Source organism: Ambystoma mexicanum, chromosome 9, assembly GCF_040938575.1.
Source record: "Ambystoma mexicanum isolate Mex_15411 chromosome 9, UKY_AmexF1_1, whole genome shotgun sequence".
Taxonomy (NCBI): domain Eukaryota; kingdom Metazoa; phylum Chordata; class Amphibia; order Caudata; family Ambystomatidae; genus Ambystoma; species Ambystoma mexicanum.
Genome location: NC_090931.1, coordinates 1,112,198,185 through 1,112,211,120, shown reverse-complemented (window position 1 = coordinate 1,112,211,120; position 12,936 = coordinate 1,112,198,185). Strand labels below are relative to the sequence as shown.

Genomic DNA, 12,936 nt, shown 5'->3' with positions numbered 1-12,936 from the left:
CAAAAAAGTAAACAAAAAAAGATGGCCACCACCTAGTCCCTTTTCCCTTTCCATGACGACCAGGACACGAACACACCGGCCCAACAAAGGCTTTGTCGGGCTGGCAGCGAACGCGCGAGGGCCAATGAGCTTGCTTGTTACAAGCTCATTCATGCTCGCCTAGTACTAATTTCAAGGAGCAGGGCCACAGTCAAGTTTTTTCATGCAGCTATTCATTGTGAGAAGGTAACTAGGAGGCTGCTTCTGGGGTTGGCAACATTTATCGAGATGGGAGTTGCAGAGCGAGCCGGTGCAATGGACGGGAAGCAAAGAGGGCCGATTATGGGGAAGGGATTGGGGTGTTCTATGGGTTGCAACAAACCTTTGACCTCACTGATGTCCACTCACAACAGGATTGGGTCGCCTCAGTGGAATACTACAGCCTGAGCTGTCTTGCGTGACTGTCCAATTAGGGTAGAGTTATTTTTTTTTTTTTCCCCAATCAATTACACCATGAAGAGTGCCAACCAATTAAAAAGATGCATTTTGTGCTTACTATGAAATTTTGTGATGATTGAGGGGTGGTATGTTGATGGTCACGAGAAAAGAAACTGCCAATTATATTGTTTGATATATAGGTTTCTTTGGGGACTCAATGAGGAATAGCCAATGGAAATGTTAGAATAATGTTGCATTTGTAGAGCATGTTAATTTTGTGGTTTCTTGCTTTAAATATGGTAGCCCCGAGTGGGCATGCCAAGATGGTCCACATTACATACAGATCCACAGAGCTGTTTGATTCTTCTGGCTGTATTTTACAAATAAAGCTTTTTCTTGAAATTTGAGGACTATTTTTGAATTATTTTGGGGCACTTCACCAACCTTTACAAAGGCCGGTTTTAGGACTAAAAATGAGGGTAAAGTTCTAACACCTCCCTTATTTCTCGGGAGGACAGCTCAGGGGCAACACGCTCACCTTGGAAGCAAGACAAGGAGCAACACAGGTTCGATTCCAGGGTCCGCGCTTAGAAACCTCTGGGTATTAAACGCGTTATACATAACCAATTCCAATACAAAGATACAAAGGACTTTCAGTAGCATTTTTAGTGCCGAGCGATATGGCTTTAGCTATGTTAACCAATGAGGAAGGATGAACGTACGTTTGGCCTGGATTGAAAAAAACCTAGAGAATGGTTCCAGACTTCTCACAGCAAGTAGATTGTTCAGGGTAACAATTATGCAATCATATTTTAGCTGCACAAAACTGTGCTGCTGTTTGCTTACAAAATGCATCCCCCCCTCTGTTTTTTTAATTAATTGCGCATCATTTGATGTAGGGATCCATGTTGTGACAGATTAGTGCGGATATTGTGCTAAAAAAATTAAAATGAAAAAAAGTCTTCCATCTTTGTGCGAACGCCACACTTCTACACTTTTCAACTGCAATACCAGAATGCCACATGTCAGTTTTAGTAATAAGGATCAAATCTACCAAAGTGACCTTAAATCTCAATGCACCCCTTCCTCACTACTATAACACCCACCAAAGGGAAGTGAGAATGAAACATCCTCCAACTGCAGAGGAAAGCATTTTTTCTATTTTCTTTTGCATACCTTAAGTACTATGCTGTTATATATATTCAATTGTTAAGGGACGTTATGGTTACAAGTAAAACCGAAAAACCTCAGAAATTTGCGAGTTATGGTAAGTTAAGCAACCATAACTCGCGCCACCACCGTTCACTGCTAAGACTAACACCTAGGACATCAAAGACGACATCAAAAATGTCATTGATGACATCACTGAAGACATCACATGTGAAATTAATTTTGATGAAAAGTCCCTACAAGGGGTTGTGTTTATAATGTTGGTAACAAGATGTCAGAGGTGATAGAGAGACCCATCGTGAACTAGTTAATTGATAAAGAATGTACTCATCTAAACAACATTTTATTTGAGTGTTGTTAATACAGGAACCTAATCATATATAAACATAGGCAATGGCTGCAGCATGCATCATAGAAGTACAATATTTATAATCTTGTAATTTTGGAAAGTACAATAATGAATGCTACTTATGCGAGTTTTGAGTAATGTTAAACATGTAATAATTAGCTAACAATTCAAGACTTACTACACTTTTGCTAGTTCGAACAATACATATAAAGAACCACAATGCATAAAAATCAAAGGCACATACAGGGGAACTAAATTAAGGAAGAAAGAAACAGCAGCATCAGAACATCTTAGTGACATTAAAGTTTATCTTCATGTATGCAAATGAGTGTTTGAGGCCTGCTTATTTCCCCATGTATGTGCACCATCAGCTGAAACTAAACCATATGGACCGTACTTTAAGAACATATGACAAGGTTAACGTCTAGATATAAAACCACCTGGCCTAGATATGTCAATGAACAAAAACAAGTGGCCCAGATATCTGATGTCATCTTTGATGTCCTGGGCGTTAGTCTCAGCAGTGCACGGTGGTGGCGCGAGTTATGGTTGCTTAGCTTACCATAACTTGCGAATTTCTGAGGTTTTTTGGTTTTACTTGTAACCATAACGTCCCTTTAAAAAAGTTGTTTCACTGAATTTCATGGGTTTTTACCAGTGCATGCCATTTTCCTACAACTTACTAATATCATACTTACCCCAATTTAGCAACACTTCTGTCCAATTTACAATGTTTCACCTTAGAACTCTGCCATTACCCACCTTCTAGCATCATTTTTAACTCTTCTATACACTTTTTGCAACTTTCTCCACTGTTTTTGCATCTGTCGACGCCCACAAACATCTGATATCATCACAGACCTTCCGGACAGTACCACGCGACCATGCGCATGCACGCAGCATGATGACGTGTCTGCTAGGCCGTCCGCGCTTCGGAATCGGGTCCATGCTCGGAAGACTGTTTGGAACTGCATTTTCCGACTGATCTAGGAACTTCAAGCTCCAAATGCTCCCTTGAAAAACTCCTATACTTACTCATTATCCATTAACAATCTAGTGCAAAGCACATACTTGGAAGAATATTAGTAAAACTGCTATTTCACTTAAAAAATGGCATCAGATATTGCCCTCCCTCCTTCCCAAGAGCCACCACCAGCTGGAGGACCTACACAACAGAAAAAGCGCAGTACTTCTAAAGACAATTAAGAGGACCAAGAAGATGAGGTAGAGGACGTGCCTACCTCTAGCACCCAGAGAGAATCATGGGTGGGGCAGTTCTTTACCACTGTTGGGATTGTGCCAAAGGCTTAAGATACCAAAGTGAAATGCACAAAGCGGGAACCCGGGGTGCTAAAGACATTACTTCCTACAGCATCCCACTGTAGGAAGTAAGGATTTTCCTTCCAACAGCAGGACTCTTTGGGTGTCCCGCTGTAGGAAGGACAATCCTTTTCCAAGATTGCCACCATGGAAAGAGAAGGCGGTGCTGCGTACAGAACCCCTCTTACCTTTTCATGGCAGCCTGCAGAAACCTATGACCATATTACCACAAGCACATTTCTTTCCCTTTCAAACCTATCCTACTTTCGAATAACTTTACCACATAGCCGGTCCCAGGTGGACATGGCCCCTTTAACACCATTTTACGTCCCTCGCAGTCCTGGCCAGTAGCCAGATTGTCCGCGTCATCACCATATGCCATGACCCAGACAATATGGCTACTGCCCATAGCCACAGGCTATACCTCAGTCACTGCACTTTGAATGTGTTGCTTATTTAGCATATCAAGATGTTGAAGTCTCCACACAATGGTGACATTTTCTAATGTGCAGCACATTTTCTAAAATGCGACCCGAAAGGTAGTACTGCACCCACATTATATGGCATGGCATTTACAACGCGGCTGTACACTAATATGTTCATGCTACTCATTTTCCTTATTCCGAAATACAAGTCAATCTGATATATAATGCTCACAGCGTTATGTGCCCAGACCGCTCACATTTAAATGAAAGCACACTAATTGAGGGACAAAACCCATCAAGACGCACACCAAGGACTTGAGCAAGGGAATTCTCAACGTTTAGTAGCCACCTACTACTATTTTAATTAAGATTGTGCCATCAGGTGGTTCGGCTCTTTCGGTGAACATCTACTGTAATTCTGCTGCAGTGTATCCCCGAGTGTTCTTTTGAAAACCCTCCTGGGGAATTGCAAGCAACCGTACACCAGTAACACAACATTCCTCTCGTATCCGTTTTTTTGGGTTTACTGTCACTCTTTCATGCCCGAGAGCCGTAACACTGTACTGTTACTCGCTTGCTGAGATAATGCTTTAACACTCTTCTCTGACGAGTCTGCTTCTGCGTGAACTGTGAATCTTCACCTAGGTGTTTTGTTACTTTACTGCTCTTCTTTGACAGTAATGTCCCAGTAGCACCACGTCTTCGCCTTCTATTTACTTCACTTTGACTCTATGAAGTGTTGGAGTTTCCAACGTGCTGCGGACCATTGAAGGTTAATAGAAGATATATGCTAAGTTAAGAGGAAGTACAGGTATTAGAGCGACCAGAGTTCTAAACACCTGTAAACATGGAGAGACCTGTTGAGCAAGTGACAAGGGCCCTTCCCTGCGCATCATGAAGCTATCATTTCCTGGTCAGTTATTGCCCCAGTAGCTGTCACTGCCGGGGGGCATGGAAAGGTATGCGGCCAGTCACATCTGGGCACCGGTCGGCGTCTGTCAGATGCCTAAAGCACCAGGTTAAGCTGCAGCCCAGTGTAAACCGCCACTCACCGACATCCTGCTCGAAGGGGTTGGTTCCAAAGATCGGCATGGTGCCAGCCTCTGCTGCCCGCAGTACCAGGCGCCGGCTCTCTCCCGATACCCCTGGCTCGGCTGTCCACCCCTCAGGCCGCTCACTGCACCACCCAGAGCGCAGGTAAGATCATCAACTAGGAAGCGAGAAACGACGTATAGATTGCAAGGCTTTCACGTGACTAGACGTCATCTTCACTCAACACACATGCGCAGTTTCCCAGTGCGGAGACTCGCCCCTTCTGTGTTAGAATTCTGACAGGACCAGCGTGTTCACCGGTTTTGGATTGTGATTGGGTAATGGAGATGTGACGCGGCGATAGGCACAGAGGAAATAGTAAAGATTGACTTCAGTTTGGAAGCCGGTAGAGAGATGAATTTGTACTAAATCTGACCGTAGAGATCAACTTTACACAGTGGGCTTAATGGTCGTTCCCCACGGTCTGAAAATGTGGCTAATTTGCATCGCTCCTCCCACCTCGCTTAAAGGACAAAATCCGCTGTGAATCCACCGCATTTCAATGTGTACAATTGTATTAAGATTGGAAGCAAATCGAGTTCTCTTTTATTACCCTTTTGTAATAGTGTTTAATAGCGCAAATACGTGTATTTACCCCAATAGAGATGACAGTTCTTTAGTTGAATCTGATTTGTGCATAATATGACAGACAAGCACATCATTTTATAAGTATCACTAGTGTACTTTTGAGTTACCCTTTGAGATATTCAGAAGCGATGGGGTGGCCCTGGACTGCCTTGTGTTCTTGGGCGAAACTTCTGGGAATGTGTGTTCAGCATGAGTTACTTTTTTGACAAATTGAAACATCAGTAATACATATATGTAGTGGTGGTGCAAAACAATTAACTGGACTTTCAATTAACCCATTTGTAAACACGTGTATATCAGTGCATGTTATTTTGTTAAGAAAATAGCTTTTTTCTTTTTAACCCAGCTGTGGGGACCTATCACGCGAGATCTCGGGACAGCACGACTACACGCGGAAAGCGCACAACATGGAGGAAACCTGGCAGAGTCGGAGCGAAGCACTAGGAAGACAGCCGGACCTCGGCGCTCCTCCTGAATGAGGGAAATCAACCCTCCCACTGAAGTCTGCTCTACCAGCAGATTTCTGCAGCAGCTGAGCATAATACCATGGCTGAGGGCAACCTTTTGGGAGCTCCAGCTCGCAGGGTATGTTAATACCTCCAGTACATATTCTGTGCATTGAAGCCAACTGTATTGGGGTCGAGGAACTGAACTGTGAGTACTGCCCTCCGTCCTGGATGTTGTGATTTCACTGAGATAGCATCATCATGGAATGTGATTAGCAGGCTGGTCTAAGCAATCCAATAACTCTCAATAAGTCTATGTTTCAATGATTCACGGAGACAGGAATGTGCGTCTAGTTTCTTCTTTATTCAAGCGCAAACTGCCGCGCCTGCGGTATCCCCGCCCCTTAGCCACGTGGATCGCAGCCCACAAATAAATGCAATAAGACTCATCCTCTAACAGAAACACATAACAATAAAGGTAGGACATTACATCTCCCCCTTGCTTAGCATGCAACTGGGCTACTTAGTTCATTTCCTCAATCCATCTTGTGGGTCTTCGTATGATCCTCCTGGATGGACTGGTGGAGGAGCACTCATGTGTGCGCCGTCGCTGTCGTCAGCATCTCTTTCTTCCCCATGGTAGTCTGAGTCTTTGTCCGATGAATCACCTGCTGTTGTCCTTGTGGTATTTGTATGAGTGTTATCGCCTCTGAAGGTCCGGAAGAAGGAAGAGTTTCTGGTGACCGTGCCCTGAGAGCTTGCTGCCGTTATCATTGAGCCCTGATCATGTGTTACGGTCATCGGTTCAGGTTTGAAAGCGGGAGTGTCCTTGGTGCTTTGATTTTGTTGCACCAAGACTTGATCTCCTATTTGAATTGAACTTGGTCTTGCTTGTCTTCGGGTGACTGCATACTCTTTCATTCTTGTCTTGCTTTCTCTGTCCTTGGTTCTCGCGGCATCGACCTGGGTGGGGCTCATCATGGCTTGCGGGTTGTGTGGCAATCTAGTTCTTTTGACGCACCCGAATATTAGGGCCGCTGGGTATTCACCTGTCGAGCTGTGGGATGTGTTCCTATTTTCACGTAACAGTGTAAAGATGGCTTGCATAAATGAGCCATTGGTGATGGAACATATCTGGAGGGTGCGTTTGAGGTTTCCCATGAATCTCTCCACCCTTCCATTGGCTTGCGGCCACAACGGCGTGATCTTGCGGTGCTGGAATCCTAAGTGTTCTGCAAACATGGCAAAATCATGTCCACTGAATGGTGGCCCATTGTCCGACTTTAGTATGGATGGGATGCAATAGTCGGCAAAAGTCTTGTCTAGGGCTGGTATGACTGCCTGTGCGCTGGTGGAGTGGATGAGATGAACTTCTGGAAAGCGTGACATTTCATCAATGATTACCCATGCGTATTTGCCATTCACTAAGGATTCCAAACATATCAATGGCTACTTCGTCCCACACCTGCAACGGCATTTCAGAGGTTCTGACAGGCTCGGGGAATGTGCGTGGGGCTACTGCCTGACATGCTAGGCATTTTCCTAGTAGTCGCTCTACTCATTCATCCATTGATGGGAACCACACCTTGGTCCTGAGTTGCCGTTTGGTTGATACTATGCCTCTGTGCCCTGCGTGTGCAATGTCTAGTATTTGATCTTACAGGGTGGATGAAATTACAATTCTGTTTTCTTTTAGTAACGGACCCTCTGGTGATGTCGACAATGTATGTCGAATGAGTTTGAATGTGCGGAAGTGTTGCTCCTCACCTGTGGGTATATTGCGGTCTCCCCTCCGTTTGCTGTGCCACTGGTTCAACCTCAAACACGCCTGCATTGTCTGAAGTAGCTGGTCCTTTTGTGTCGCTTCCAGTAGTTGAGCTGTGGTGATAGACTTGGGGAGTGCACTGCTTACCAGGTAGTTTATGTATTGGTTTGCTTTGTTTGACTGTCGCTCATCTTGAGCTGGAAGTGGATGCCAAGATAGGAAGTCCGCAGGGTTGTTGTCCTTTCCCGGGTGGTGGACTATTTACTGAAAAGCTTCTTCACATGCACTAGACCACTGGAAATCATGATATTTTCCAGTAAGTAGCCGTAGTGGCGTGCTTACCGATGCAAAGTCTTGTATATATCGCGTGCAATAACTCACCATGCCGAGGAACGAGCGTATTGCAGATACAGAGGTGGGTGTGGGGGTCTCTACTAGGGCTTGAACCTTTTCGGGGTCAGGTTGCAGACCATCTCTCGAGAAAATGTGTCCAAAGAATTTCAGGGTGGATTTGCTGATTTCACATTTGTCAGGGTTGAGTGTGAGATGGGCGTTTTCCATTGCCATGCAGACTCTTCTCAGGGTGTCATTGTGACTGTCTTGAGTGATGCAAAATATTAGGATGTCATTGGAGTAATTTAAACAGTTTGGGATGTGCTTAATTACCTGATGTATCTCATTTTGAAAGATTTCCGTGGCTAATGATACTCCAAAACGGAGTCTTTTATATCTAAATAAACCAAGGTGTGTTGAGAAGGTGGTGATATATCTTGAGGCAGGGTGTAATTCTAGCTGATGATAACCCTTATTTAAGTCTAGTTTTGAGAACGGGTTTAGAATAAACACCCCTTTCTTACACAAGTGTCCTGTGTTCATTGAGGGCCACTACATAATTGGCGACGAGGACCAGAACCCACCCACACTGCAACCATGTAGGGCACCACGCCACCTCCCGCTTTCCTCCAGTCCCCCGGCACGCCTGCCATCCACTGGCAACAATGGGAGCCACTGTTTTCCACGTATCTGGAGGCATTGGGAGGAACTGGCTATTCGCCGGCCAGACAGAAGGTCCATTTTACTAAACGATATGGGGGTCGAAGGACAGCACATTTTCGCAGGCTTGAAGGCTGTGCCCACCGCAGATGAAGGCGATGATGTCTACAAATAAGCAATTCGCTGCATAATTAAGAGGTTTTCCGACAAAGAAAATGCGGTCCTCCACAGACTCAAGTTTTATACAAGGAAACAAGAAGGTACCAAACCGGTCGCTGATTACATCACCTGAATTAGAGAACTAGCGGCCTTGTGTGGATTCAGGGACAATGTGGAGCAAGTCATTTGTGACATGGTGGTCCACACCAATTCCCACAAAGTCCAGGACAAGTTCATCCAAGACAAAGAACTGGACCTACAGAAGGTCATACATATAGCAAGGGCCGAAGAGGAGACCTCGAGCAGATGCAGAGAAGTAGGCGGACCAGCGCCTGCACCTGAAGTGGCGGCTGTGCAATGGAAGGGGCATAGAGACAGTTAGCCGTGAGAAACTGCTAGAGAGAAAGAACCCAAGTGGAGAGATTCCTTAAAGTGTACAGAAGTGCCAGCACTAAGCATCTGGCTAACAATCAAGACTGTCCCACAAGGAACAAAGAGTGTTCCAAGTGCAGGTGATTTGGTCACGTTGCTGTAGCCTGCACGTGGCAGAAAAAGAATGTCTCCCACATTGACAGAGACAGAGGAACAAGCGATGAGGAAGAACCAGACGATGAGCCAATGGTAAAATGGTTAACTCATCTCGTTCCAGAAGAGAGATACCGCATTGCGTATTGAGAGTGGATGGAAAGGAAACATGCGTCATGGCCGATTCGTGGTCCGACCTGACCATCCTCCCCACCCAGACATACAAAAACATGATGGGATGTAACTTGGTTGAGATTAGAAGCACTAAGCAAAGGCCCACAGTCTTCGGGGGAGCAACCGTAGCCCTATTGGGCTCATCAAAACCCAAACTTGAACTCAGGGATAGATGCACCAAAACGAAAGTCTACTTCTCGACCAAAGTACTGGGATGGGATGACCAGCACAAAAGCCGATTAGTGCTCCTTCTCCTAGCTGCCTCCTCAACCGCCATCTGGGGAATCCTGAGGCCCTCACACGCAAGAGTACATGTACGAGAATATCCATATTGCGGGCTGGAAGAACGCCCAAGCGGACTGCATGTCCAGGTTACTGGATCAAAGTACCCTGGGCACCACATTCCTGGAAGACGAATGCGTTGTGGCATCCATAGGAGATCTAAGCAACAAGGACTTTATGGAGATGAGGGAGTCTCATCGGCAGGAGGAAATGAGACATGATGATGCCCTGGGCGAGTAGCAGAATGGGCCCGCAAAGGTTGGCCTAACGAGAGATCAATCCCGGAAGGTCTGCGAATGTACTGGAAAGTCAGCTATGAGATCACAGAAATGGATGGTCTAGTAATGAGAGGCGACCAAGTAATTCCTCCAAGAGGCATCCACAAAGTGATATTATATAGAGCCCATGCAGGTCATCTAGGCAGCAGTATGACACGAAGCAGAGTGCACGACATGTATTTGTGGCCTGGAATGGACCAAGAAGTAAGGGCAATGTTCGAAAGATGCCATAAATGTGCAAACAGTGACAAACGGCTAAAAGTGAGGCAAGCACCCATGATACCCAAAGAAATCTCACCCAGTGTGTGGCATAACATAGGGCTGGATTTTATTGCCCTGTTGGCCGGCATGTCAAACGACAAGTATGTGGTAGTCATGGTGGACTATCTCTCCAAGTAGGTCGAAGTTGAATTTGTGCCGGATATCACCACAGGCACAGTCATAGAAGTACTCAGATCCGTCTTTCAAAGAGAAGGACTACCTAAAGAGATTGTGATGGACAATGGAGTGCAATTAGTTTCGAGAGGCATGGAAAGCTTTCTCAAGAAACACAATATCCAGCAATTGAGAGCCAGCCTGTACAGCCAATATGAGCAGTCCACGTTCCTTCTCCTAGCTGCCTCCTCAACCGCCATCTGGGGAATCCTGAGGCCCTCACACACTATATGACCCTCCACCATTCTCATAGGCAGAAACATGTGTCATCCAGGAGGGGGCAGCTGTTAACATCACAACACTTCTCCTGCTTTAAGATGCTGTCAGTTCTCCACCACACTCTGCTCCACCAGACTCCTCCTTTCTGCACCATTTGTACCCTTCTACTCCTTCTCCAGCAATCTCCAAATGCAACCTGCATTCGTCTTCAGTAACCCACAAAGTGCCTGGGTTTTGAGCTGCTGTTAAAGTGGCCTGGCCTCTACCCTGGGCTAGTCGTCCTGACTACAAGCTGCAGTTGTGATTGTAGTGGAAGGCTCCACTGTGATTGGCTGCAGCAGCCTCCTTCCTTCCTACCGGGGATCTGGGTGTGGGCTCATGAAAGCAGAAGCTATAAGAGGCTGATCAGCTAGTCTGGCCTGTGCCGTCCTGCCTGCCTACTGCTTACAGCTCTGACTCCCTGTCTGTTCTGGACGGTTCCCCCTTCAGAGCAGCTTTTGGCCTTCTCCTGTTTTCCTCAGGTTGATAAGATTTTGGTGAGTTCCCTAGGAAAGTGAGGGAGGCTGTAATATTGGTTCCTCACTTTTGTTTTTAAGACAGGGAGGAGTGCATGTTCTCACCTCATTCGGTTAAGAGTTGTGGGGCCCACTGGGCTCTCTTCCACAGGGGTTTAAATTTGTTTCTCTGGGTTGTCTTGCTCTCCCCTAGATCTCGCCTAGATCTTTTCTGTCCACGTAAAGAGGACTGTGGTCTCCTGATCCGGTCCAGATTTCTCTTCAGGGAATCAGCAGTGTTATGGGAGATGCCGTCCTCCCCTTATGATTATATCAGATAATCATGGATCCCCTGGGTAAGGGAAGGGTTCCTTGTGATGTTGTAAACTCCTGGGCCTTGGCTGGGCGCTCCCACAGATGGTCTCTTTCATGTATCCCTGGTTGCTTTATCTGGGTTCAGTCCAGGTTTTCCTTTGGGCCCATTGGGGAATTCTGAGAGTTGTTGTTTTACTCCCTTTAATTCCCCTAATGCCCTGGCAAATTGCCTATGGGTTACTCCCTGGTGGGTCAGTGGTTACCATACGAGCCATATCATTGTCCCCCTGCTCTGAGGAGAATGTGCTGCAGAGGTGTAACAGAGTGCTTTGGGAACACCCCGCCAGTCATCCACCCAATGCCAGCCAGGGTCCTTGTCACACCGTGTATTTTGTTCCGCTGAACCATTACCAAGAGATTTTCTCTCCTAGTCTACTCTCATTCGCTCCCTGTGCATTTCCTTCTCACCCATCTCAAGTGAGTGAGTTCTAAATTGACTCTTCATCAATATTTTTTTAAGGTAAAATATTGTTACATAAATTAGGAGGGTCTTCAGAGTGGCAGCAAGCACTCGAAGTGCAGGCTAATTTGAATACAGCACGCCAGCCCACATATGTCCGATTAGAATCTTGTGATACAGGCAAGAAACACTCTTCAGTTAGGAATAGACCTTTGTGGTGAGATAGAGGCAATCTCCATTCCCTGTTATGAGGGGACTGAGCCACAGGACACATTTTAGTCCTGCCTCTAACCAGTGTACCTCCCAGAGGCGGGAGGGAGGGATATTCCCAGGGCTCATCATCCCCTTTGAGACACAGTATTATGTTTTGGCCATTGAGGACCCCAGAACCTTGAACATCACAATGGGGCTACAAGTCCTGGGAGACCCTGTCCCTGACTGGGACAGATCCCAAAGAGGAATCAATCCCTAACAGTGAGGTGTTAACAAAACCAATGTGCCTGTATACCAGAGTGGAAGGCAGATTCTAGGCTGCCCATGGACCACACAGTCGGGTGGAAACGGTGCACATGTTCCACCCATGAACACAGGAAGCTACAGAACACAGTGGAAACTGAAACATAGCCACACAGACTTCCAAGATGGTGCAGAGTGCGCAGTATATATTTAAATCCGCTGAACCAGCAGGTGAGAATAATAGAGATACTTTGCGGTTTACCCAATACAAAAAGACTAACAATAATTGCCTGGATACCCAATCAGGGAACCAAAGAAAAATGGGCAAATCAGACATACCGGAGGCAAGTCATCCAAAAGACAAACCAATCCCGGGCCAGCTTACAAAAACATCTTCCGGCTAAGGTGTATAAAAGGAGCCCTGAGAAGATCAATCAGTAAAGGGTGCAGGCCAGAAGGAAGCAGACGTGCTAATCATTTCTCCATCAGACTTTTATGTTTACTGAAAGCATCACCTCAAGATTTTGGGAACACCTGAAGAATGTGACAGGGCATGTCCTCAGACCCTGCCAGG

The 12,936-nt window shown here is 46.0% G+C and overlaps 1 protein-coding gene across 2 annotated transcripts in view; it reads right to left on the bottom strand.

The window, feature by feature from the left end:
• Positions 1-5,026, bottom strand: part of STAM2 (signal transducing adaptor molecule 2) — a 1,208,123-nt gene extending 1,203,097 nt beyond the window's left edge. For both annotated transcript variants that reach the window (XM_069616449.1, XM_069616450.1), the window contains exon 1: positions 4,734-5,026. In XM_069616449.1, the coding sequence (XP_069472550.1) occupies positions 4,734-4,773 (40 nt within the window). In that variant the 5' untranslated portion in view covers positions 4,774-5,026. The remainder of the gene's footprint in view (positions 1-4,733) is intronic.
• Positions 5,027-12,936: the final 7,910 nt, after the last annotated feature.